Genomic DNA, 22,302 nt, shown 5'->3' with positions numbered 1-22,302 from the left:
GTGTGCTGCGTAGTGGAATCCTTGCGTCGTGATGTTGTGTGTGAGAGAGAGGGAGAGAGTGTTGGCTTAGGCCTTCTTGCTCTTCTTTGGCATGCGGACCAGCCAGTAGAGGAACAGGGAGGCGGCGATGTTGAAGACAATGTACACCATGCCGATGCCGAAGTCGCGCCATCTGTTGTCAAAGTTGGAGCTGATTTGCGTGAGGAAGACGTTGGTGTCGGCGATAGAGCAGAAGCTGCAGTCGGTTGTGGCATCGGGGTTCAGGAGGTATCCTCCGGCTTGGTCGATGTATCCCTTCATGAAGGTCGCGCAGGTGTCGTTGGCGGGCGGGTTGAAGTGGATGTACTCATTACCGGAGCAGGTAACCTGGGAGTTGGCCAGACCAGTGGATAGGATGGATGATATCAGGTATGTGAACGGTGACACTCTGTACATGAAGATCCAGAAGCCAGGCATCTGCTGGGGGCTGGCGAGGACACCACAGAACAGCAGACACATCATGAACAGCATGTTTGCCAGGTTACCGCCCATTTCAGCCGTCTCCGTGATGGCGATGCAGGCGTGTGCGAAGGTGCAGGTGAAGATCAGGAACTGCCAGAAGAGGAGCCACATGAGACCGGCGCGCTCGCTGCGCTGGCTCGGGTCGCCATTCTCCCAGAGGCCGACGGGGTAGTAGACGCAGATGAACATGAAGACGGACATGAGCGAGTTCCAGGGGATCTCGGTGACGACCTGCGACAGCATGAAGACCTTCCAGCTGTACGTCTTGGACGGCCGTTCACGGACTTCATAGAGCGAACGCTGCGTCACGAAATGCGGCATTTGTTGCTGCACCAGCTGACCGAAGATGGACAGGATGTTGAAGATGGCGAACATCTGGTTCTGGAGACCCTGGATACTGAGTGGGGCGTTGAGGAAGACAAGACCGATAAAGAGGGCGACGGAGCAGCAGAGGATGAACTTGGCGTAGATATACGAGGGCGTGCGCCAGTACTGCTGGAACACACGGCGGGTGACAATGAGGAGCTGGTCCCAGAGGGGGGCGGCGAACTCGCGGAAGGAGGCCTTCTGGTCTTCCTGAGAGTCAATGTGGGATGCGCCCTCGGACTTGAGACGCTGGAGCTCGTCCTGAACGGCCTGGTACTCGGGGCTAGATCTCCATGCCTGGTGCCAATCGGTCTCGGTGGTTGATCCAGGGGCGGCTCCGATGGCTGTAAGCATCCATTCGGCAGGGTTGGCGCCGTCGGGGCACTTGGGGGCTCCGTTTCTCTCGAAGTACGACGTAAGGGTGTGCGAGTTTTCTCCGATTTCTCCAAAGTAGACAGTTCTACCGCCCTTAGCGAGGAACAGCAAGCGGTCGAAGCGTTGGAACAGCATGGCGGACGGTTGATGGATGGTGCACAGGATAGACTGGCCAGCCTTGGACAACTTCTCGAGAAGGTCCAGGATAGCCCACGAGGTTTGAGAATCCAAGCCAGAAGTGGGCTCGTCGACGAAGAGAAGGAGGGGTGGCTTTGCGGCCAATTCCACACCGATCGTGAGGCGCTTGCGTTGTTCGACGTTCAATCCCTCGCCAAGGACACCGACGACGGCGTCAGCGTATTCCTGCATATCCAAGAGCTTGATGACTTCGTCAACATAGGCCAACTTTTCGGCCTTAGGGGTAGTGGCGGGCTGGCGCAACAGAGCACTAAACTCCAGAGCCTCACGAACAGTGCTGGTCTCGAGATGGAGATCCTGTTGCTGGACGTAACCGGTTTTGCGTTGGAAGGACTGGTCGCGAATCTTTCCGTCAACAAGCATCTCTCCTGTAATAACACCCATGGAGACACGATCAGCGAGGCAGTCGAGTAGAGTCGTCTTTCCGGCGCCGGAAACACCCATGAGAGCCGTCAGAGTTCCAGGCCTGGCAGATGTTAGTTGACGTTGGCATATCAGCTTCAGAATCACTTACTTGACCCAACCGTCGACGTGGTCCAGAATTCTGCGAGGCTCGCCCTTGATCTTGATATCGTAGCACACATCGTTCCAGTGGAAGACGCTGGTGGAAGCTTGGATAGCACCCTCGTTGTCGGAGCCAGCCCCTCTGCCACCTTTCTCGACAATGGCGGAAGGTCCAGACATGGAAGCCTCAACATCGTCCTTGCCCTTGGCAGGAGGGGCGACGCCACGACGGAAGACGAGGACTTCGCCCTTGGACTTCTTGGCAGAGACATATTCAGTGGCGAGGAAGTAAACCATGTGGAGACCGATTATGAAGGCGATGAGGATGCCGACATTGCGCCACTTGTGCGAGTTGAAGTACTTGTACTGAGATCCGATGTAGGCGTCACCACTAACGGTGGAACGGCCGGGCACGGCGCCGACGGTAGAGCATGCTCTGTTGGCGAGGGTGACGTTCTCATAGCCCTCGAGCAGGGGACTGGGGACGAAGGCACCGCACTCAAACTCGCGGTTGTGGAACTCGTTGATCATAAGCTGAAACTTGGGTCAGTCTGCGTTTCTGATGCCTGCAAGTAGTTGAGCTTACCGCTTCAAAACCGTAGGCCACAGGGTCCAGATAGTTGATCCATCGGCACCAGCCAAGCATGTAGTCGACAGGAATGACGAAACCGGTGAAGATGACCAGAGCCAGAATCAAGATCGAGGCGGGGACCATGGCTTGTGACATAGTGCGGGACAGAGAGGCGCTGTTTGACGTTAGCTTCAAGTGTCATTGCGAGACACGATTGGAACTTACATTGATCTGAACAGACCAGACATGGCAAGCACCATCAGGAAGGTCGTGAACAGGAAGAAGAAGAAGTTTCCAGGCTCGCGGTTCAGGTTTGTCATAAAGTAGATGATCAAGTCGTAGCAAATCGTGTTCAGGATCTTGTACGGCATGTCGACCAGGACGGAAGAGAAGGACTCAGCGGAGGCGTGATAGAAGGCATAGCGGGTGTGCTTCTCGACAATCGGTCTCTGCGCGTACTGCGTGAGAATTTCCAGGGCACTAGAGAAGGCGTTGGCGAGAATGGCGACGAAGAGAACGGCGGACCGATTGTAGAACGAGCTGGTGGTTTCCGAAAGGTTGTAGAACAGGGACGACATGATGAGAGCGGTGCAAGAGTTGGCAATCAGGGCGAATAGTGTTAAGCCGGGACTGCCTTTGAGAAGCTTGAAGCCACGCCAGAGACAGAGTTTGACTTGCTGACCATATGACAAGATGTACGGGGACTTGAGGCGCTGGTTCTTGGCCTGAACGGACTGCTTCTGCTCTCTGAACGCCTGGGCGTCGACACCGTCGATAGGGTGGTCGCTCTTGTACTGCTCGATCTCTCCCTTCAGGTTCTGGCACTCCTGACTGGCATTCCAGCATTGGGCGAACTCATCAGGGGTGCGGGGCACACGACCTTCGAATCCAGGACGCACAACACGCTCGGAAGGCGCAGTCATCGAGGTGAGGAAGTCGGGTGTCGTCTGGCGCGCGGGGCACTCGAAACCGAGGTTGATGAAGTACTGTCTGGCGTCGGTGGTGCGGCCGAAGAAAATCTGACGACCCTCGTAGAGGACGAGAACCTTGTCGAAAAGATCGTACGCGCTCTGAGGCGCCTGGTAGATCGAGACGGCACAGGTCTGGCCGAAAAGCTCTGACTGCAAGCGGAGGGTCTTGCAGAACTCGACGGCGTTGGCTGAGTCGAGACCTCTCGTGGAGTTATCCCAACACTGCAAGGGTGCGTTGGCCAAGGTGGCTTCCGCGATGGTTACTCTCTTACGCTCACCACCGGAAACGCCACGGATGTATTCGTTGCCCACACGAGTGTTGATAGTGTGGCTGATGCCGTACATGGCCATGACAACGTCGCGGAGATGGTCGCAGTACTGGGCGCTGGTGATGCCGGGAGGGAGGTTGCGAGGGCAGCGTGCCCGCGAAGCGAATGTGAGCGTGTCGCCGACAGAAAGCTGAGGGAAGTGCACATCGACTTCAGCGGTATAGATGGCATCACCGGCGTGGTGCTTGTGGAGTTCCTTGGCGGAGATACCCTGGTAGTTGAAGTAGGCGCGCTCGTCGGTGTAGATGCCGTTGGTCTCGCCGGCGATGGTCTTGAGGAAGGTCGAGCAGCCAGATCCAGGAGGTCCTAGGACAACGAGCATTTCACCTGCCTCAACAACACCGTTGAAATCGCGAAGAATGTCGATGCGACGCTGACCTCCCGTCTTTGAGGTGAGTTTGCGGGTGATACTGGGAAGCTCCAACCAAACGTTGCCGACATCCTTTTGGTAATCCGTCTCCTGGCCGTAACCGAAAACATTTAGGTTCTGGAACGCGAAACCCGCCTTGCGAAACCCAGAACCGTGCTCATTCGTCACGTTGGCGAGAGTCTTTGCCCACTTGCGGGCGTTAAATTTCGAACCATGAGGGTTGAGTGGGCTGTCAACATCATCACTGCCAAATAGAGCGTGGTTGTTGTCGCCAATGTTTACTGCTGAGTGCCGGGTGTACTCTCGGGCGAGTTCCTGAACGATGGAATGGCGGCGTTCCAACTCGGTGTCGTTTCCATCCTCATCTGAAGTCGACGCAGAGGAGCTGCTCTCAACCGCCTTCGAAACCGGGGGCTTCTCGTTCGATGTTGAAATGGCGTCGTGCTCGTTGACAAAGGTCTTCTGGCTCCCAGTGTCTCCGGCCACACGCGCCGTGTGGTCGTTATTGAAGGGGATGTTTGGCGCAGACATGATGTGATATTATGTACGATAGTCGTATGATTGGAAAGGGGCGTCTGGCTGATGGAGCGGCTGCAAGTGTATCTTGCTACCCTGGAAGTATAATGTCAGTCCTGGATCCTCCACATCGCACGTGAGAAGGCAGCGAAGCTCACCGATCAGCATCAACCAGGTGTGCGCTCGACGTGCCGTAGACAGCCTTCAAGTAAACAATAAGGTAATTAGGAAGAAGGCCTGTTAAGAGGACTTTAAAGTAGTGTAAGTTGTGTAAGGTTAAGAGGAAAAGCAAGCAGAGATGTGCCTGAAGACTTGAAACATGGCATGTATAATAAGGCTAGTTCTAGATTTATCATGAGCATCACGGAGTGTCTCTGGTCCCCGTAGGTCCACGGTCCATAATACGTAAGGGGTCCATCTCAAAATCCGGGCTGTCAATTTGGATCCAGCGCCCCGGGTCTTCCGTGCGCCGAGTGAGCCAAATCTCACGCTTTTGACGTAGTAAAGGGGGCCATGTGTTGTTTGCTGCAGCTGGACGTGAACCTGGTCTTGAAAATACCTGCATGTTGTTGGTTGTCTGCAAGCCTTGCCTGGGCTGCGTGTAAGTGGGATGGGTCTCGATAGAGGCGGGCCGCCTTGGCGATGATCCTCACGTAAAAAGCCCGCCATGTCGTCCAGGAGGCGGAAGGTGGGTGTGGGTCCGCGCGGGCGGACGATCGGGGTCCTCAAGTGCCCCGACGCGGACGCCGCTGACCCCGTATTTTTACCGAGAAGTCCAGATTCCCCAACGTCTAAATCCAACCTGACTCCCGGCAGTGGCCTTTAAAAGGACCACCAGTTCGTTTGATCTTTATTTCTTGGACGTGCTTGCACGCGTGCCGCACCGCTATCCACACTTGCTGTCTGTTGGGTCCGGACCCGATTGTCTGGCAAACACTTACACCCGTCAAGTTTCACGCTCGATATTGGAGTAACCCCAAGGATGGGTGCTCAATTGGTTCATTGACACGGGCTTCTCAATATCTTCAATATCACAAATGGGAGCCAAGGTTAAGTGGGAATTCCCTGACTTATTCTATCTTTCCCTTCTACCGTTACATTCACTTACACCTCATCCAGTCTCGATTCACATGGTAGATTTACGGGAAGTACAAAGGTACAAATATGCAACGCGAATGCGAAAGACCGTCTCAGTCCGCCAGTTGACTCAACAACACTCGCTACATGCACGGCGGCGGGTGTGGCAGGGACTGCCCCCTGAGTGCACCAGTCCGGGCTCTCAACTCTTTGCCTAATCACAGCCTTTCGCTCTAGGAGAAAAGCTCCATCCCTTCGGGGTCCGCTTGCAACACCGCAAAGGGCGCCTCCCTCCATTTGTAAGCCGTGATGCCGCTACGAGCGGCGCATGAGTGGGTCTGCCGGCCTTTCTCCTTTGGGACACCACCTTTCGATATCACTTCCAGGGGTTGTGCCCCTCGATCAGATATCAATCTTGCGTATGGCTCATATTAGGGTTCACCAAAGGAGTCGTCCCCACGGCTTCAGCTGCCGGCAAGGGGATGTTACCTAGGTCAAATTCGTCATTGACAAGAGGGGCCGGGGTCAACGCACTCTTAAACCCGAGAAGAGATTTACGACACGCAGTACCTGGGTCATTTTGGCGGGACGACGAATCTTACTCTGGCAGACGGGTCTCCAAGAGGTCCCCAGGCCTCCATTTTGCCTGCGGCTCAGACGTGGGTTTCTTCCGGAACAGCTTCGATTGGATCTTTCGTCAAACCCCCCTGGCGGTTTCTAGAACATGCTGTCTCGGTGTCATTTCTCCTGACGCTAGGATTTGGGCATCCCACCCGACGGCCTTATCAGTACAACCGTAGGACCCCGTCTCGGGAAAGTCTTTTCGGGTGATCCCTTGCACCCGAAGCGGCAACGGAGCAGATCTTGCGGCGGACGCAGTACCAGCCGAAACGGATGACGGGATGCTCCAAATTGATCTGCTCGACCGAACGGGGTCCGACACGGCATTTTCCCAGCGCAGAAAGATTCCCCTTTTCGACCGGCTGATAAACGAAATGGATGTCCGAAGTGCGAGGGCCTCTTTGCGAATTCCGTCATTTTGCCCCGCGCGCGCGAGCCACATCACCTGCTTAACCAACCCTGATTCAAAAACATGTCACTGACCCCAGAAACCAATGCTGAGGTAGGATTCGTTGGTCTTGTTTGCTTTTGCAACTTTCTCATAATCGATATCAGCTCAAGTTGAAGGTCGCCATGATCAGGGCCAGTCTCTGAGCATTCCAGCTACCCTGCTTTCTGATTGATCTTGCCCACACATGTACACCGGTCCGCTGAGAGTCCTTGTGTATGGACGTACAATCGTATATTTAGACGTGATGAACCTCGTAATGTCAAGGACTTTGTCCGGTACATGTCAAATTACGAACAGACCAATCATATGTGTCGAACGTGAGGGTTTTCCCAGGTTTACCTCAACGCTGGTTGGTTCCTTTTACTATTCCCAAGTTCAAAGTTCAACTACAAGAAGAGTTGAATCTTTATTCCTGGTTGAGATGAAACGAGGAATTAACAAGCAATATCGATCGAAGAACTGCTCTTTATACCTTGAGAAGATAATACACTTTGCCCGAGCTTGTCTCGATCTCAAGTGGGCAGGTATTAGGCCGCGCAACGATTTTCAACACTGAATTGTAGATTTGTATATTTGATATCGCTAGAATCTGTGTTCTCTGTCACACTTTTGAACATAAGGCAGCACTCGATTAGACCATTAGCTGTGAAAGTTGGTAGAGTAGAACATTTTTATGTTTCAGGTACACCATCCATACATCAAGTATCACAGCTTCGGAAGTACCGTAAACATTCCGGCAGTGTTATTTTCCCCTTCTTGCATGGAAAAAATGCGCAATATACGATTTCTGTAAATGTTTGCCATGCCCTTGCCGCAGAAAGCTGCATATATCATGTATTGAAACTTGTAGAAGAGACAAAAGTATCAATCTCAGTGCTTCAATATCAATGATATGTTGTGTTGTCTTGATCTCTTAAGGATTTTATCCATTGCTCAAGGTTTGCATGCGTGACGCCCTTTGTGGTGTTTATCTGCAGTGCTCATTTTCGGCGATGTATCTTCAAGTTTGACTTTACACAGTAGATAAGGAGGATAATGGGCGTGGAAAGCAAGTATTGAATTTGCTCAATAAAGTAGAATTACCTGCTTGGATGACAGGAATCGTTTCATTATTTTGCCAGAAATTTCAAACAAGCACAACTTACACACGAGATACCACGTGAGAATCACTTTCCCTTTCTTGTCATTGAGCTTCAAGGGCCCAGAAACTTGACACGATCTTCCAAAGGTCAAGTTAAGCGGGCGTCTTCAGTTCCAAAAGGTTCAATAAGTAAATGAGTTGAAGTTTCATGGCAGCATCCACTTAACACTGGGAAGAAAAGCCCTGAGATGATCGTAGACACATATTATATTATGAGATAACCCGAAATATAGTTTTAGATGTTCCATCCTGACAACTAACTATTACGATGTGCTTCGTCTAAAAGTCAGTCGTGGTCGTGATCGACTCCCACTCATCCATCAACGCAAGCGTCTCCTGGCACTTCTTCCGCACCGCAGCCAGGCAGTCTGTACCAAGAACCAGTCTGATGGGGATTTCTCTACCCCCAGCAACACCAGACTTGGTGAAAACGTCCACAACGACATGGGCTCCCTTGACTGGATCACCAGGCTGATGGTTGTCTGCATCGTTGAGCAACTTCTTGTAGTTGCCAGCGGGGCCAGTTTGGTACGCATCCAAGTCTACCTTGGCCTTGATGCGAGCGCCAGGGTTGAGGAATCCGGTGCGAAAGTAGCCTGGTTCGAGCGCGCAGACGTCAACACCGAATGGGCTGAGTTCATCGCGGAAGGCTTCCGTCAGGTTGCTCACGGCCGCCTTCGTTGCGCAGTACAGCCCGGCAGCAGCGCAGCTCTCCCAGGTGCCAAGACTGCCAATGTTGACAACGACGCCGAAGCCCTGAGCTCGCAAGTGAGGAGCAGCGGCACGGCAGACTTTCAGAGTGCCGAGAACGTTGGTGTTGAATTGATCGAAGGCTTCTTTGGCATCGGCCTCCTCGACCGTGCCGTCGAGGACGTAGCCGGCAGAGTTGATGACGTGGGTGACTTTACCGTGGAGTGCGAAGGCCTTGTTGACAGTGTCGGTGACAGAAGCCTCGTCGGCGGTGACGTCCAAGGGGAGCAGGTCAACACCCGAGGAGGCGAGAGCAGAAATCTTGGACGGGTTTCGCGCGGTCGCGATGACCTTGTGGCCGCGAGCGAGGGCCTCCTTGGCGATTTCGAAGCCAAAACCTGAAGAGGCGCCAGTGATGAACCAGACTGGAGATTCCATTTTGATTTGGGATGCTTCTAGGAGTAGTCTGCGATAAGCTGTTTGACTGATAAAATATTCAAGGCTTGTTATGTAGCTTGGCTTGAGTATACAAGGTAAGAGCTGTAAGTGAGAGTGATGATGCTGGGAAATTCAATTTCTGAGGGAAAACCATCATCTTTAATACAAAACTCACTCCATATCCATGGCCATGAGAAGGACGCAAATCGTTTAGGCTGTTGTGGCTGCTGTATGTCAGATCCCAAGTCCTAGTCATTGGTGAAGCCACACGGCGATAACTTCACTTTGCTTACTTCTTAGACGAGGTGGTGCAGCGGCGTTAACCTGTCTGAGAGCACCTGTGTGACTGTTGGCATCCCTTTCGATTCATGCTAAGGAATCTGACTGCTATGGTGTAACTGAGGCTTGATGCCACTGATCGCCATTGGTGTAAGCGCCGCGAATGGCAGCCATGGGTTAACGCCGAAGATCACCATGAGCTTGACTGGCTGTCGGCGATAGGCGATGTGGTTCGTCCGTTGGAGTTTAGAGTGCGAACCGATGGCTTGGTTCGGCCGACACTGGCATACCTCATTGGCCTAGGACTTTGCGAGGAATTAAGCAGACGTCTGGTCCTCTGGAGTCAGACGTAATTACGGATTTCAATCTCAGTTATCATTGAAAAGAGGTTGATGACTGAATTGGCTGCTCAGATGGTCCGCCCGGCAGTTTGACGACCCCAGAATCGCCTAGGACCATTAGGGAAGCCGGAACGGTGGGTCTAACTCCGTGGGTGGAGCCGCTATCGGAATATTTCCCAGCAAGCACCGTCCGCTGGTGCCCTTTGGCGGGGACATGGACCCGGCGTGGACCTGAGTCGCATTTCGACCTCAGGGTCTCCTCTCCCACTTGACACCTTTCTCCCCGCCCAACATGGTTGTCGCAACCTGACGGCTCCTCTCGCAAGAAGCCGCCGAGCGACACATCAGCACACACAACAAAACCTTGCTCTTCCGCCGGCCACGAGAAGCAGCAGCATGAACCTGCTGCTGCCGACCTTGTCCCTGCCACGATGGGTCTGTTGACCTCCCTCCCGAAGCTACCCCTCGTTGGGTCCATCCTCCTCGTCCTCTGCTCGCTTTTCACCCCCGCGACGGCCTACACCGAGCTTGGCGACGAGGCCCTCCGCGCGATCCCCTCCGGCGGCGACAGCTTCGATATCCATACCGGCTCCCTGCTGGCGCCGATCCTTATCCCTCGCGTCCCCGGCACCCCCGGCTCGGCCAAGGTGCAGCAGCACTTTGTCGACTTCTTCCGCGCGCATTTGCCCGAGTGGACGATCGAGTGGCACAACTCAACCTCCAAGACGCCTGCGACTGGGGACAAGGACATACCCTTCACCAACCTCATCTTCCGCCGCGATCCCCCTTGGACAAAGGACGGCGAGGTCGAGCGCCTGACGCTTGTTGCACACTACGATAGTCTGGTCCATCCTGATGGCTTCATCGGAGCCATTGACAGCGCGGCACCTTGTGCGATGCTGCTCCACGCCGCCAGGAGCATCGAAGATGCGCTCGTGAAGAAGTGGAAGGCCATGGAGGCTTCGGGCGATGCTGGAAATGGACTCGAGGAGGAGAAGGGAATCCAGATCATCCTTCTTGACGGAGAGGAGGCTTGGGTTTCATGGACCGATACCGATTCGCTCTACGGAGCCAGGTATGTCATCATTCTGAGTGTTGCTGTTGAACCGTCTAACATGAGCCAGAGCTCTTGCCCAAAGCTGGGAGTCCGAAATACACCCCAACTCGATCTACAAGACCGGACTTTCGTCCATCAGCCTCTTCCTCCTCATCGACTTGCTGGGCGCCCCAAACCCGCGAATCCCCTCATATTTTGCTTCTACCCACTGGGCGTACAAGAAAATGGCCAAGATTGAAGACCGCATGCGCAAGCTCGGTGTGCTTGAGTCCGATCCGAAACGCCCTTTCCTCGTGGACAAGAACAAGAAGAACGGTGGATTGAGCCAGGGATACGTTCTGGACGATCATGTGCCGTTCATGGAGCGCGGTGTTGAGATTCTGCACATCATTCCTACACCGTTCCCGGACGTGTGGCACAAGATTACGGATGATGGCGACCACCTGGATCTGCCCACCGTTCGTGACTGGGCACGCATTATCACGGTGTTTGCGGCTGAGTGGATGGAGGTTGATGAGTTCCTCCCGAAAATCGCGGAGTCTGAGACGGCTCATGACGAGCTTTGAATTTTGTGGCATTTAGACAGCAAGTTCTGGTTCATGTAGATGGAGTCGTGGTTTGAAGTCTCGGCAAGCAGCTATGCTTGTGTTGGAGACGTATGCATGCATAGACCGTCAGATTTGAGTCAATATCTCAATACAACCAGGTGATATCGTTCTCAATCAGAGCTTTGAGGCGCCAATTTCAACTGCATCAAAATTTCTTGCCACATTTTGTAGACATACATCATGTGCATGTCAATTGCAGGTGACTCCATCGCAAGTCTCCCAAAACCTTCCGTTTTTTAGATACTGGAAGATAATCACGGAACTATGGTCTCAAGATAGTCACTCATTAACTTGGTATTATTGTATTTGTATTTGAGTTCAATCAGCAAAACATGTCCCTAACTATATCCATCCCAATCATAATTGACGTTGCTTTCACCATGCCCTCGATGTACAGTGCTCAACACAGTGTTGATCACACAAGCACCGTACCAGGGTCCCGCTGTGCCTGGCCCGTGCGCCAATCGGTAGTTCGTAATGGACACGAAAGCTGTCCATAAGTGCAGCAGCACCTGGCGATGTCGAAGCTCCAGATACAAGCTGCAACAGACAAGCCGCCCAAACAGCAACAATGCGATTCCTCCACTCCTTGACGCCAGCCCTCGCGCTGTTTGCGGCCGGTGCCGCGCAGGCCGCTTCATCATGGGGATTTGACAGTGCCACCGTCTCTGTCACTGGAAAGGGCAAGGATGCCACCAAGGAGAAGTAAGTGAAGCTGGTGCTGGAGCTCTCGCGGGCGATGGAACACCCTCGACCTCGACCCAATTGCTGACGAGACACATCGACAGGCTGAGCGCGACCTCTCCTCTCAAGACCGCCCTCTCCCTCGGAGCTAAGGACTCCCTCAAGGTCATCATCACTGCCAAGGAGGGTGACAAGGCCAAGCGCCCGCACCAGGCTTTCCTGATCCTCAAGGAGACCGAGAGTGGCCTCGAGGCTCCTTTCCCTCTGGAGCTTAAGGAGAACGGACGCGGCGTCGTTGATGTCGTACGTATACGGCTCTTTCTTGATCGCATTGCCAGCCCGCTTACATCTTCCACAGGCCCAGAAGGACCTCCCCGTTCAGCACCTCCTGGCCACCAAGCCCCTCCGCGCCAGCATCGTCATCGGCTCCTTCGGCGCCTCCAAGGCCCTCGACACTACTGTCTTCGACCTCGACGTGAAGCGCGACGCCTCCGCCCCGGCCCCGACCTACGACGCTCCTATCCGCTACGGCAAACAGCCCGAGATTCACCACATCTTCCGCGAGGACCCCCGCAGCCCTCCCAAGATCATCTCGCTGGCCTTTGTCATGGCCGTTCTGGCCACGATTCCCGTTCTTCTCGTGGGCGTACGTTCTCATCCTTATCCACGACTGTCCATGACCATACGTGCTGACTTGACTATCTTCCCAGTGGCTCTCTCTCGGCGCCAACTTCAACCACCTCTCCAAGGCCCTCGGCGCGGCGCCCGTCTCCCACGCCGCCTTCTTTGGCTCCATCGTCGCCATGGAGGGCGTCTTCTTCCTCTACTACAGCACCTGGAACCTCTTCCAGACCCTGCCCGTCATCGGCATTGTCGGTGTCTCCATCTTCCTTAGCGGCTCCAAGGCCCTCGGCGAGGTCCAAAGCCGTCGCCTTGCTGGCCAGAGGTAGACTGTTGTTTTCCATGACCGCATACATATATTAGGGAGGAAGCGAGCTTCTTTTTTCGCATCATGTGGACGAGGAATAAAGTCACCCACCAGGGCGGAAATCCCGGGGTCTTTCATCAGGGGAAAAAATTGGCAGGGGATTTAGGACGGTTGGTGAAAACATCCCCGGCGCCGCCATTGTACATCAGCATTCACGAACAGCATCTGGGCATCTGTGGAGTAGACAAGATCGAGCAAGGAAAAGAATAAAAGGTGAAATGAACCAAGGAATGATATTGACCCCAATCTAACCAACGCCGTGCTCGCTCGCCGAATGACTACTTATGAAAACAGCGTCGTAAGCCTGCCTCTACTCCAACTCATGCTTCTCATCACCATCCCCAAGAACCTCCGCGCTCCTCCTAGCCATCACCCTCGACGACTCCCCCTCCTCATAGGCCGGCGGCGCGTCGTCGGCACCAGTCGAAGCTCTCCTCCTCTCCTCCGAAACACCCTCCTCCTGCCTCACACTGCCGTCGCGGTACACCTCCGGTCCGCCGACGTACTGCTGCTGGTATTGGTACTGCATCCCGCCGGGGACGTACGCGGGGTACCGTCCGCCCGAGAAGCGCTGCGCCTTGGCGGCGTGTCTCTGCGCGCGGCGCTCCCTCTTTTGCTGGCGCCCCTTGCCGAAGGGTAGGGCCACGGAGCAGATGCCGCAGGGCTGGCCGCCGGGCCCGGAGTGGTTACAGCCGGAGGGGCCTGCGGGGGCGTACCCGGCGGTCGTGACGACGGGCTGTTGGTTGTGGTTGTGGCCGTAGGGGTTCCTGCCGGCGGCGACGTGGACGACTGTCGAGACGAGACCGGTGATGAGACCCATTTGTGGTTGTGTGGTTGGTTTGGTTTGGTGAAGTGTGGAATGAGTGCGTGATGCAGTCACGATGTGAAAACAGGCAGTGAATAGCGTCTCAGGAGAAGAGTTGCTTGGTGATTTTGCGTAGAGGAGTATAAAAGCTATCGTAGACGATGATGCTGATGCTGATGCCCTCTAAAATTCCCATCGTCGGTGCCCAACGTCGTCCTTTATACATCCCATCCCCTTCCAACAACAGATCCAAACGCCATGATGCCGCTGCCCTCCAAAGCCATCAACCTCCCGATTGGGAAACCCATTCGAATGCGTCCCGCGACCCCAGAGGACCGCACTGAGGCGCGGGCGAGGGCGCTGCCAAGCCACGGCGAACCAAGTGGGCCCGCCGGCACCGAGTTGCCGGGTGCGTCCAGTCGCGCACCCCGGTCGCCAGCAGACAATGGAGAGTCGGGCTCGACCAGCCACGGGAGACCTCTGCGAGGGACGTCAGCTTTTCGCACTCGGCTGCTGGACCAATCGCGTAAGCGTGGTGAGCTAGTGTCAGCGCCAGAGACATTCCTTCAGAACAAGGGGCCGCCGCGGAGGCAGCGTTCGCGATCAGAGTAATCTCAAGAAACGATACGGGATGCCCGATTAGAATCGACGATGCAGCAAGCACGCAGCAAGCACGTTGACGCACGAAATCACAGGTGTAGCTAGCGCCGGGGGGTAAATTGCAAGGCAGATGTGTCCAAAAAGTAAGGAGGCCGTTCGTTTAAACCGTCCGGCGGCTGTGCATGCGTTTTAACGGTACTCATCTATACTTCATAGGCCCAAAAAGAAGGCAATGTGCTATCCAATACTTCGTGACTTCATCTTCGTCCAGCGCGCTGTTGTTCGCGAGTGCCCTTGGAGAGCTCCCACCAGGCCCGCATGAGGGCCATGCCGCCGTTCTGCGTCTCGGGGGTCCTACCCCTCCCGCGGTCGTTCGGATCGCCACTCGTACCCGCCGCCGCCGTCGCCGCAGCGGGATCTCGCCGCTCGGTTCCGTCTATGTCCGCTTCTTCTCGCGGTCCCTGTCCATTTGAGTGATCTAACACTTGCTGTCCAGATTGTTCCTGGCCACCAACCAGCACATAGCTCCTGGTCTGGTTCAGTTTCGCCGCGCCGTTAGGTGCCCACACCTTATCTGGGTTTCCGTCGGCCCAGATGCCATCATGCGGGAGTCCGTAGTTGCGGTAATCGGTCACGTTTGGCTCGTTGTCAGGGACGCCGTCCGTCTCCATCGTTGGCGTCACGCCCTGGAAGATGCCTGCACCCCACCAGGTGCCGAAGCGGCCCTCGCGGTCTCTGCTCAGGAGAGCCGCCTTTGCGTTGTGCTCTACCCACTTTGAGTACGCCTGACACGCGGATCCATGGGCCGTCTTGATACGCTCGTACGCTTGCACATTCACAGTCATGCCTTGCTGGACATCTGCTGGGTCGAGGTGCTGGCAGAATGCGACAAAATGATGGAAGAAGATGCCCTTGAATGTTTGTCCATCTTGCGAACAGGTTGCGCTGGCATCGCATCGGTCTTCCATAATGCCGCCACGGCCTAGTCCCCGCCAAGGGGGAAGATATCCCGGAGGAAGGTTTGAAAGGTCATCAACTGGCTTGTCAGATGCCAAATCCCAGCCAGATGCCTTTATGACAGCTTGGATCAGTCTGTGACCGTCTTCGAGATACGTCGCGCTTCCTGTGGCAGCCCATAAACCTCGTTGGCCGGTCAAAAGAACGCCCTGGTTATAAGTGAAGACTGCCTCACTGCGCTGATCACAGTTTGTATTCCCAGGCTTGGACCTATCGACGTGATAGCCATCAACGTACAGGCCAGCCTCATTGGTCATGTTGACGCCAGTGAGCCACTTGTAGCCTTCAATGGCAGCAGCAAGGTACTTAGGCTCCCGCGTGGCTTTCACACCACTCACGCTGTTGATCCAAGGGGTCGTGTTGTTGTCCCCAGGGAACCAGAGATACATCTGGATGGAGGCAGAAATCCACAGCTCGTTGGTGATGGCGTTCTTGTAAGGCTCCAACCTAGGGTTCCAGTTCATGCCACCGCCGCAAAGTTGAGTGTCCCAGCCCTTGGATGCCAGGTCCCAAAAGATTCTAGCTCTATGGGCAAAAGACGGAATCCAGAATTGGCCGTGCCAGGGGCCGTTCTGAAGCGCATCTCCGAGACCGGGCGTTGCGCTCTCATTGAGCCCAGGCCTAGGATAGAATAACTCGGTGTGAATGTCGATAAATTTCATGGCGTCAACCCAGCCGAGGACAACCCAAAGAATGTCGTCGAAGGCCTGCGAGCAAGTCAGGCCTGGCTTGCTCCATTGGCTTTGAATATTGGAGAAAACTCACCTGGTGACGAATTGCAACATCATCTTGGCCAAAATATGAGGCCACGAGTTGGGTAAAGAATGTGTCTATCAAGTTTCGTTTGGCACCCTTGTCAGAGTGTCCGCCAAAGTCTAGGAAAGCCAATGCTTGCGACAATGAAGTCAGAGCACCTGAGAGCATCGTCTCCATGACTGCAGCAGTCCAGTCGATGGCTGCAGGCCATGTCCCTTGATCAGGCACGAAGAAGTCATGTTGCATAACCGTCAGGGCCTCAAATGCAGCCTCGAGGGGCTCAATTTTAATCTTTTCTGTATTTAGCGAAGCCCTCTTCGCAGACTGGGGCGTCTGGAGGAAGGTCGCTGGTTGTTTGGCTTCGCAATCGGAGGGTGGCCGGGATTCGGAGTAGAAGATGGGGCAGTATGATTTGGGCGCATTCGGGGGTGTAGCCGCAGCGAGCGTCGTCGACGAGGAAGCCAAAGCAAGCAATGCGAGGCAACCCGCGGACAATCGGAAGGATGATCGGGCCATGATGGCGGGGTTCGAAAGGGAGAATCTATGTTCAAGAAAACGAGCAACGAGCTCTCGAAAAGGCCGCTCATGTACAGCAGCGCACTGCCATGTTCAGAAGGGATTCGGTGTCGCCTGAGCGAATGTCGAAGGACCAAAAGGATGCAGCAGGCAAGTAGAGGGTCCGCGACAAGCGATTGATTATGAACGAAGGAACAAAGCCAAAAAGTGAGGGTTGTAAGAGGGAGTGGCAGGGCATCGAGGCAGAGGATGGCAGCGCTGAATAGCCGGGCGGTTTGGCGATGGCGGCGAGGCCATGCACCCAGCCAAGGAAAGCCCACTTGACCAGGTAAGATCCACCGGCACGAGGCACTCGAGTGGTCGCAGAATGGTGCACCGAGGGGGAGGTGGTCACCTCCTTCGGAAAGGTGGCGGCCGCTAGACCTTGCTCATGCGGGGGATGTCTGGAGCCGCCAAGACCCTGCGCTCTGTCAGTGACAGTGACTGCAGAAAACCAGCAGGTTTTCGGAGCACCAAAATGTACCTCAGTCTCTGCTGCTGAAGGTCGCTAACGATTCACTGTCACTGTCACAGATGTGGTGTAGCCATCTACCCGGTAGATGCTACGCAGGTTTGAGGGAATGGTCACGAGTCTTGAACACTTGAGCAACAGGTCCAGTACTGCATCCGTCCCACCTAAACCGACATCTCATGCCCGGCCCAGCTTCTTCGGCGGTGTGAAATCCACGATGGCACAGCCCACCGACGGCGTGATCACCTGCCGATGTCTGGCGAGAGCCTGGTGGGCCTGGTGACTGACTTACTGTCCTCGGACGTGGCCATCGCAAACTCTACCGCAAGCCATGAGGCCGTTGAGGATTAGCAATAACTGGCTGATATAGATAGGATACCTTGACTGGCTTTGTCTTGGGCCGCGGGGAGTGGTCGTTCAGATGTCGAGATGTTGGGCAAAGCCGTTGAAGACAACCCTGAGGAATGCGCTAGGGTGAAACGCAATGAGTCGTTCTCTCTAGAATTATTCTCTCAGCGGTGCTCGACCGCACTAGTATTCTGTCTCATGAACTTGACTAAGAGGCATGTGGTGTGGAAGGGTGCTCCCGTGCTCGATTGGCCGCAGCGATGCTGCTAGCGGGAACCCTGAACTTCTTCCATCCTCGGAAGGAAGGAGCCTCGAAGCCAGTTCGGGCAGTGCCTGCGCTTGGTCCGAGCACCACCTGATTGTGTTCTCACCGAAGCACACCGAAACAAGCTGGCCCTGTGGCCCTGTTTGTGGTGGGGATCTGAGGAATGGGCCGGAAACGAGCCCAGGGCTACGTAATTAAACATATTTGAACATCTCTGTGCCATCAACAAGAGGCTTCAAAAAAGCGTCGAAATTCTGGGAAAATGGGAAATCCAACCCTCAGCTTAGATTTTGAGTGTTCGTGTCCAGGATGACTCGGTGGCCCGCAGACAAAGGACACGCTCTTTGTGTGTCTTGCAGCAGCGTGCAGGACGCGATTCCGCTGCTGAGGCCCAAATGTTAGCGGTGATTCGCTGATGCAGTGCGCTGGGCCACTGGAAGCAGGGCAGGCAGCCCCACTAAGCAGCACCTCCGGCCGCGAGCCAATTGTTTACACGCTTCAGTGGTGGAAAGTAAACAAACGATCCCTGTAACTCACGCTGAACGCTTCCTCCTTCTCCAACCTCTTCCCGCGAGCTCAATCCCACCACCATTCTTGATACCTTAATCTGCAAAGCCATTGTGCCCGCCTCATGCCTTGAGCAGCTTTCTCTTGCTCGGTATTGCTTCAGTGCAGTTTTACGATTAATCGCTCTCCAAGGCCGAGCCACCGACGCGTCTTTTCCCGCTGCTGCTGCGCGAACGACGTGAATTCACCATCCTGCCTTCCCCTCGTCGACTCCCGTCCTAGAAATCGCGTCCGGCGCGTGAAAGGGCAGTCATGGAGACCGACCCAGTACACAATCGCTACCGCTCTCGCATTCTCAGGGAGATGAATGCCAACCGCGAAAACCCCTTCAACTCCCCGCCTTCCTCCACCGGCTCCCACGGCACTGTCAGCCCGACCATGACTTCCGTCTTTTCAGACCCTGATGGCGAGTCCACGCGCAGACTCAACGAAGAAATCGCCCGCGTCACGAACCGTCACAACGGCAAGATTCAAGTTGACTTGGAAGCTGCTCACCGCAAGTGGCCTGAATTCTACGGGAAGCCCAAGAAAGCCGACACAAAAACCGACAAAGCCACCACCAAGGCCAACGGATCACTACGCCGTAAAGAGGACGTATCTCATAGGAGCATCGTGCAAAAGTATCTCTCCAATCTTGACGACGATACACAAGACGACAACACCTGGCAAGGTTCTAAGAGGACGCGCGCTGAGATGCAGCCCCGCGTCGACAACGAGTCCGATCTGTCGTCCAACATCTCGAAATCACCTTTCCGTTTCGACATCAACGCTGACAACTTCCGCTTCAACCCCGACCAACAACGACATCAGAGCCCTCTCGCAAAGCACTCACGCACGGCCTCTGGTAACTATAAGGCTGCCCGCCGGGCATCCATGGCTGCTAAGAACGAACGCCGGAAATCAGACTTCCTCGCCCCTCCAACGCAGGCAACGCCCAAGCCAGCACCAGTCGAGAACGCCCCAGCGAACAACGCTACACCCGTTACTTTCGATACCATTAAGAATACATTCCCATCACCGGCGACGACCGACAGCCCCGCCCAGAATAACGTCACTTCCCGGTCATTCTTCATGCCTGACATCTCCCACCTCAATGACTTTATCTCTGGGAACCTCCGTTTCGACGGCGCGGTAAAGAACGGCGTGCCTGTCTTTGTGAAGAATGGCCGCGTTCGTGATCGCGTCGAGACCCTGCCGCCCAGGGATCATGCTGAGGTTGACGGTCTGGCGATTCCCGAGGATGAGGAGAAGATGTTTGTATCCCTGGATATGATCCGGGACGAGATCTGCAATCTCCAAGAGCATGACGACCTGGTGCAGAGACATGCGCTGGATCTCGAGGATCAGGTGGGCCATCTGCAAAGCGAGCTCAAGCGATTGAAGGGCCGCAAGGCGAATGATAGTGCTCTCGGCTCTCGGACAGAGTCGGAGCCTGAGACTGCCGCCAACGAGCGGTACAACACTGAGAGGACACGTAAGTAGGCCTGATTCTAGGACGAGACGGAAGACTAACCAGACGTAGATATCGAGTCCCAGTTGACGGCCCTCCAATCCCGGCTTGACCAAGCGACCACCCGAATCGGCATTAGCGAGGTTGAGAACAACACTTTGTCACTTGAGAGAGATCGGGCCTTGAAGAAGCTCTCAGAAGCTTGCGTCAACATTGGCGAACTGATGGACAAGATTGAGATGCAAGGCAAGGAGCTTCATGAGACACAGGAGAAGCTCAACGCCACCCTGGAGATCAACCACAACCGAGAAACCATCCAGAAAACGTCGAGCTTCAAGCACAGCAACGACGTGTTGCAAGTGGACAACAAGTCTCTTCAGGCAGACAACCAGACCCTTCGCAGAGAACAATATTCTTTGCAACAAGAGCTGGAGGAGGTGCGAAAGGACAACAACATCTTGCGTCGGGACCACGAGTCTCTCATAGAGGAGAACAGGTCGCTGCGCAACAATAACCGGTCACTCAGAAGTGAGATCGACGAACTTCGTCAAATTGCCGAGAACTCCAAGGAAGACATCCAAGCTGCTCATGAGGAGGTTGAGGCTTTGCAGGTAGAACTTCAGACTCTTGATCAGGAGAAGGGTATTCTCAAGGAGGACAACGATAGCCTCGTTCGCCACAACGAAAAATACTTTACCGAGAACAAGCTTCTCCGTCGCGAAAACTCGGGCTTCGAGAAGAGCATCCACGATCTTCACGACGAGAACATGCGCCTCAAGGAAGAAATTGAGTTACTCAAGCAGCAACTTGACCACTGTCGCCCTCTGGGTAAGACCGAGGAGTTCTCCGCGCGCCTTGACAAGAACAAGGAAGTGGAGGACGATGAAGAAGAGGAAGAGGAGGAGGAAAACATGACCTCGGCATTCTTCATGCCTGACATTACGATTGACAGCACGCAGAACTCGAGAGTCATCGACATGACTGGCGAAAAGGAGACACCGAGACGTGCTACTCCTAGCAAGAGGACTCTTGAGATCACCGAGACGACGGAGCAGACAGACCGCAGTATCAACGACCAGGACACTTTCCAGAGCCAGCAGAGCTCAGTCGCCGAGTCTCGTCCCAAGACACGCCCGTCCACCTCTCGTGCCAGGAGCTCTTCGAGCCAAGGCCAGAAGGTCGCCTTCTCTCTGCCTGATCGATCTGCATCGACCAGCAAAACCTCTAAGGCCTCGAATGTCGCGAACAAGGGCAGCAAGAGGAGCAGCAACTCTCGCATCACCTCGAAGAGCTCCCTCAAGAACGGCCCTGTTCCCGACCTGGATCCCTTCCAGGCAGACGATGAAGACAACATGCAATCGCCCGAACACACTCAAACTCAATCCGTTGTTCCCGATGTGAAGAGCCGGAAGGAGGGTTCCTCGAAGTCTCGTACTGTTCGCCAGGAGACGACGAACACCACACGCAACTTGACCAGCCAGAGCCAGAGGAGCGTGTCGGTTAAGTCTTCTGCCAAGCCCTCTCAGAACAAGTCGACGACAGTCGACTTGATCACCCAAGGCGGACTGGACAACACGACCACCGAACTCAAGGGCAACTGCCCTGGTCTGTCGTCTGATGCGCGCCGTGTTCTGGACAGCTTGTCGGGACATAGCTGCACCAACTGCATTGTTTGCACCCGCATCAAGGCTCACCGAGGAACGGTTACTGCGGCCGATATCGCCGAGGGCAAGAAGCGCATCAAGATTTCCCGGCCAGTTCCTCCCTCGGAACAGTACAAGCAGTTGGGTATGTCAACAGAGGACAACACTGTACGACCCTCTCAGGCCCCTGGACATGCTCTGGCAAAGGTCATCAAGGGACTGGAGGATGAATTGGAGCACATGAAGATGGACAGGGCGAAGAAGCAAGCTCGATACGACGGCCACAACCCCGCCCTCAGCGAGACCAAGCGCAAGCAGTTGTACGCAGATATCCAGGTCATGATGACGACCGAGGAGGTCAAGAAGGGCCAGATTTACGCCCTTTACGACGTTTTGGAGGGTCAGAAGCAGGTCGGGCAGGACATGTCAGATGAGGAGCTCGACGTGACCGTATTTAGCATTACAGGACTGAGCGTCAGAGAGATTACGGAGCAGATTACTTGGGAGGGCATTCAGGGATAGGAGCCTGGCTGTGCTTGAGGCTTCCTTTTGGCGTTAATGGGTTTCATTCTACGGCATCATGACATTGATCGCAGAAGGAGTCGGACTTGGCCGGAAATTGTAAAAAAGGTTGTTTATCGTTCGGTTTTATCGCGTTTGGACCGCGTTGTATATCTAGGCCCTTTGGCACAAGAGGTCGTTTGTGGACAGGAATTATACCCCGGGTCAGAAACACGCAGATTGCTTT

The 22,302-nt window shown here is 54.7% G+C and overlaps 7 protein-coding genes across 7 annotated transcripts; 3 read left to right on the top strand and 4 right to left on the bottom strand.

The window, feature by feature from the left end:
- Positions 1 to 66: 66 nt before the first annotated feature.
- ZRA1-1 (ZEB2-regulated ABC transporter 1) lies at positions 67 to 4,716 on the bottom strand (the record flags this gene model as incomplete). The annotated part of the gene is made up of 4 exons (XM_032034079.1): positions 67 to 1,906; positions 1,955 to 2,478; positions 2,531 to 2,690; positions 2,741 to 4,716. The coding sequence occupies 4 exons, from the start codon at positions 4,714 to 4,716 to the stop codon at positions 67 to 69; spliced, it is 4,500 nt and encodes a 1,499-aa protein (XP_031886674.1).
- Positions 4,717 to 8,270: 3,554 nt separating this feature from the next.
- On the bottom strand, positions 8,271 to 9,119 carry CGGC5_v012430 (Oxidoreductase BOA17; the record flags this gene model as incomplete). The annotated part of the gene is made up of 1 exon (XM_032034081.1): positions 8,271 to 9,119. The coding sequence occupies one exon, from the start codon at positions 9,117 to 9,119 to the stop codon at positions 8,271 to 8,273; it is 849 nt and encodes a 282-aa protein (XP_031886799.1).
- Positions 9,120 to 10,170: 1,051 nt separating this feature from the next.
- On the top strand, positions 10,171 to 11,362 carry QPCT-0 (Glutaminyl-peptide cyclotransferase; the record flags this gene model as incomplete). Its single annotated transcript, XM_032034082.1, has 2 exons — positions 10,171 to 10,814; positions 10,864 to 11,362. 2 exons carry the CDS (start codon positions 10,171 to 10,173, stop codon positions 11,360 to 11,362), a joined length of 1,143 nt encoding a protein of 380 aa, XP_031886798.1.
- Positions 11,363 to 11,975: 613 nt separating this feature from the next.
- Positions 11,976 to 13,038, top strand: SWP1 (Dolichyl-diphosphooligosaccharide--protein glycosyltransferase subunit SWP1; the record flags this gene model as incomplete). Its single annotated transcript, XM_032034083.1, has 4 exons — positions 11,976 to 12,109; positions 12,193 to 12,391; positions 12,447 to 12,734; positions 12,799 to 13,038. 4 exons carry the CDS (start codon positions 11,976 to 11,978, stop codon positions 13,036 to 13,038), a joined length of 861 nt encoding a protein of 286 aa, XP_031886801.1.
- A 348-nt stretch (positions 13,039 to 13,386) lies between these two features.
- CGGC5_v012427 (uncharacterized protein) lies at positions 13,387 to 13,896 on the bottom strand (the record flags this gene model as incomplete). Its single annotated transcript, XM_032034084.1, has 1 exon — positions 13,387 to 13,896. The coding sequence occupies one exon, from the start codon at positions 13,894 to 13,896 to the stop codon at positions 13,387 to 13,389; it is 510 nt and encodes a 169-aa protein (XP_031886800.1).
- Positions 13,897 to 14,738: 842 nt separating this feature from the next.
- Positions 14,739 to 16,770, bottom strand: DCW1-1 (Mannan endo-1,6-alpha-mannosidase DCW1; the record flags this gene model as incomplete). The annotated part of the gene is made up of 2 exons (XM_032034085.1): positions 14,739 to 16,205; positions 16,264 to 16,770. The coding sequence occupies 2 exons, from the start codon at positions 16,768 to 16,770 to the stop codon at positions 14,739 to 14,741; spliced, it is 1,974 nt and encodes a 657-aa protein (XP_031886803.1).
- Positions 16,771 to 18,713: 1,943 nt separating this feature from the next.
- On the top strand, positions 18,714 to 22,076 carry ppc89 (Spindle pole body protein ppc89; the record flags this gene model as incomplete). Its single annotated transcript, XM_032034086.1, has 2 exons — positions 18,714 to 19,935; positions 19,984 to 22,076. The coding sequence occupies 2 exons, from the start codon at positions 18,714 to 18,716 to the stop codon at positions 22,074 to 22,076; spliced, it is 3,315 nt and encodes a 1,104-aa protein (XP_031886802.1).
- Between the last annotated feature and the right edge of the window lie 226 nt (positions 22,077 to 22,302).

Source organism: Colletotrichum fructicola (genome assembly GCF_000319635.2).
Source record: "Colletotrichum fructicola Nara gc5 chromosome Unknown KSG_Nara_v1_contig07, whole genome shotgun sequence".
Lineage (NCBI taxonomy): Eukaryota > Fungi > Ascomycota > Sordariomycetes > Glomerellales > Glomerellaceae > Colletotrichum > Colletotrichum fructicola.
Note: the sequence above shows the minus strand (reverse complement) of the source record. Positions and strands in the feature narration are given on the sequence as shown.